We start from the raw sequence: 3,105 nt of genomic DNA, 5'->3' as shown, positions 1-3,105 counted from the left end.
AGAAAGAAGGTGAAAAGGTTTTGCTTGCATAGAGATGGATCATGCTTTGCATGTACTGATGATGTTCAGAACGTCAGATGCTTGGACAGATGAACAGGTTCTCCAATATGCAGCCATAGTGTGTGACAACCAATTTCCAGCATGTTTATATGGCATGGCATGATATGAATGTCTCGGATTCCCAGAGATTGAGACTGTAACTTTGTTTGTAGCTTTGTTTAAAGGTTAAACAAAAAACAACAACAGACACTCCAACAAAGCAGGTTAGACAGACATGTTTTGCACAGCTTTGCATGAGGTAGTAGAATCCGATATGGAAGACTGTAACAACGGATCATTCTGGTGAATTCTTCAGCTCCTAAAGTGAATTTGAAAAAGGGAGAAAGGAGAAGAGGAAAGGGAAAGCAGCTCGAATCTTCAGATAAAATTCAGTGAAGAATATGATGCAGCTTCAGTGCTTTTAAGTTTTTTAGAACAAAAGTGATTTCATGTTTCATCCAAGTAGCTACACTGCATTTGTTCTTCGGAACTACAGTTGGTAAAGTCTTTTCCTCTTCAATGCTGAATGTTTGCTTTGCTGTGGGTATTAATTCCCAAATTTTCAGAATTAAAGTAGATTCTGTATTTCATACTAAATTAAATTATTTCTAGTGGTGAGAGATACAACAATCTTCAGCAGATCCTTACTGAATCGTACAGGGGCAAAACATTTCCGAATTGTACTGAATTATTCTTCAATGCTCAATATTTTAGTAGTTAAACCCTGACAATGTATTTCCATTTTGGATACTGGGATCAATTCTATGGCTCGTACAGATGTAATTCATGTCAATTCACATCAGATAAATTATGTCCAGCGTACTGGTCCTTTTTCACAATCAATTCCATAATAAACCTTATTGTACAATTTAGTCCAGGATTTATAGCACATCAAGATCAAATTTATTCAAGATACAACTCATTATGACAATTTTCACTTGTTTGCATCAACAACTCTCAACAACCCAAAGTACTTACAGCTCCACATAGCAGATTGTTGTCATTTGATTTGAGATTCACAAGAGGCAATTTTAGATGAAAATTCGCAAAAGACTGGATTAATAATAGATAGAAACAGGGAACATATCTTTACACCAAAGCTTTTCTATGTAAATTGCATCATTGGCACTGAAATACATCAATCCACCGTTCATGTTTAATTGCAACAAATCACAGCCGTGTATCTAAAGATTAAGTGATGATTAACCCCAAAAGAATTTACACCAAAAACTAGTATTATTCACCCAATCTCATGAGTCATGAGACCACATTTAACCACTAAACCCCCTCAAAACCCAAACCTTAAACCCCTCCTTAAACCCAGTTTGGTCCTCACCTCACCTCACCGCCTCCGGCCGCCGCACTGCGACGGCGGCCGGCGGCGACCCCTGCCGCCCTTCGCCGGGCACGCCGCCACCACCGGCGGCGGCGGCGCCACGCAGTTCATGTGGGCGCACACGGCGGCGCTCGCCGGGACGCCGCCCACGCCGATGCCGGTCAGGAAGTTGTCCTGCAAGAAGAGCACCCGCATCCGGCCGCCCTCCGCCGCCGCGGCGATCTCCCGCGGCACCTGGCCGGCGAACTTGTTCCCGTTCAGGTACACCGCCGCCGCCGGCGCCAGCTCGGCGGGGACGCGCCCGGACAGCGCGTTGTGGCTGAGGTCCACCGTGGCGCCGGCTGGCACCCGCCCCGATGGCCGGAGCTCGCCGGAGAACGCGTTCTTGCGGAGCTGCAGGTAGCTGATCCGGAAGGAGAACACCTCGCCGGGGACCTCGCCGGAGAACCAGTTGCCGCCGAGGTCAAGGAACGAGAGCCTCGGGAGCCTCCGGAGCACGCCGCCGACGCGGCCGGAGAACCTGTTCCCGGCGAGGGACAGGTACACGAGCGTCGCCGGCAGCGGCGGGACGCCGCCGGTGAGGCGGTTGTTCCTGAGGTCGAGATGGACCAACGGGGAGCTCACCAGCTTGGGAATCTCGCCGGAGAGGGAGTTGTGGGAGAGGACGAGCGTCCGGAGGCTCCGGATGAGGAGCAGCGACGGCGGTATCCTGCCGGAGAATGAGTTCTTGCTGAGGTCGACGGTGCGGAGCATGGGGGAGAACGTGGCGGGGAGGTCGCCGGAGAGGAGGTTCCCGGCGAGCGCCAGGAACCGGAGCGACGGGAGCGCGGCGACGGCGGGGGGGAGCTCCCCGGACACGCGCCCGGGGACGAGCGACAGCGACGCGAGCTCGGAGAGCCGCGCCAGCGCGGCGGTGGGGAGCGCGCCGGACAGCCCCGGCGCCCCCGCGCGCGGGTCGCCGAGCGCCAGGGTGACGACGCGGCCGTCGCCCGAGCACGACACGCCCGCGAACCCGCAGGGGTCGCCGGTGAAGTCCCACGACGCGAAGAACCTCGACCCCGGCATGTCCGACAGCGCGCGCCGCACCGCCTGCAGCGCCAGGTAGTCCACCGGGTGCAGCGTCGCCGCCGCCACGGGCACCGCCACGAGGAGGACGGCGGCGAGCAGCATTAGCGCCCGCGGGCGCCGCGCGGCCACCATGCGCATCGAGAAGATCGAGAAGGAGGAGGAGGAGGAGGCGAGGCGGCTGCGGCAATGGAGGAGGACGCGAGCTCTGAGCTTGGAGGAGGGAGAAGGCTATGGGGATGAGAGCGAGCTATGCTTTGATAGCCGTGCGAGGCAGCGGGAGGTGGGGCCCACGGAGATGGTTTCTCCGCTCACTGACAGGTGGGGTCGGTGACCGGGTGGCCCACATGGCAGTGGGTAGCCTTTTCGGAGTGAGGTGCGCGTGGAAAAGCGTGCTGGTGGTGGTGGTGGTGGTGGTGGAGGTGGCGAGGTCAATGCGGTGTTGAGGCCTGACGGGTGGGCCCGGGTGGGCAGCTCTCTCAGTGGAGCTTGTGGAGTAAGCTCTGCTGCTGGTTTTTACTGGAGCAGAGTGTAGTAGCTTTAACCTATCGTGCAAGCCATGACCACGCTCGTGTCAATGACAGGTGGGGCCCGCATGTCAGTGCTCCGTGTTTCTCTCGCGCAGACCGCGTCGTGAGCGTGTTGTGCGGAAGACAAAGTTTTAC

General features: G+C 55.3%; 1 protein-coding gene across 1 annotated transcript; it reads right to left on the bottom strand.

Moving 5' to 3' along the window:
- Positions 1-327: 327 nt before the first annotated feature.
- Positions 328-2,649, bottom strand: LOC127754999 (probable LRR receptor-like serine/threonine-protein kinase At4g36180). The gene has a single exon (XM_052280622.1). The coding sequence runs from the start codon at positions 2,579-2,581 to the stop codon at positions 1,382-1,384; it is 1,200 nt and encodes a 399-aa protein (XP_052136582.1). The 5' UTR covers positions 2,582-2,649; the 3' UTR covers positions 328-1,381.
- Positions 2,650-3,105: the final 456 nt, after the last annotated feature.

The sequence above is a fragment of the Oryza glaberrima genome, chromosome 11, assembly GCF_000147395.1.
Source record: "Oryza glaberrima chromosome 11, OglaRS2, whole genome shotgun sequence".
Taxonomy (NCBI): domain Eukaryota; kingdom Viridiplantae; phylum Streptophyta; class Magnoliopsida; order Poales; family Poaceae; genus Oryza; species Oryza glaberrima.
Note: the sequence above shows the minus strand (reverse complement) of the source record. Positions and strands in the feature narration are given on the sequence as shown.

Bases quoted from the DNA above. Each gene is read 5' to 3' on its own strand.
- LOC127754999 (XM_052280622.1), bottom strand. From the start codon at position 2,581: ATGCGCATGGTGGCCGCGCGGCGCCCGCGGGCGCTAATGCTGCTCGCC.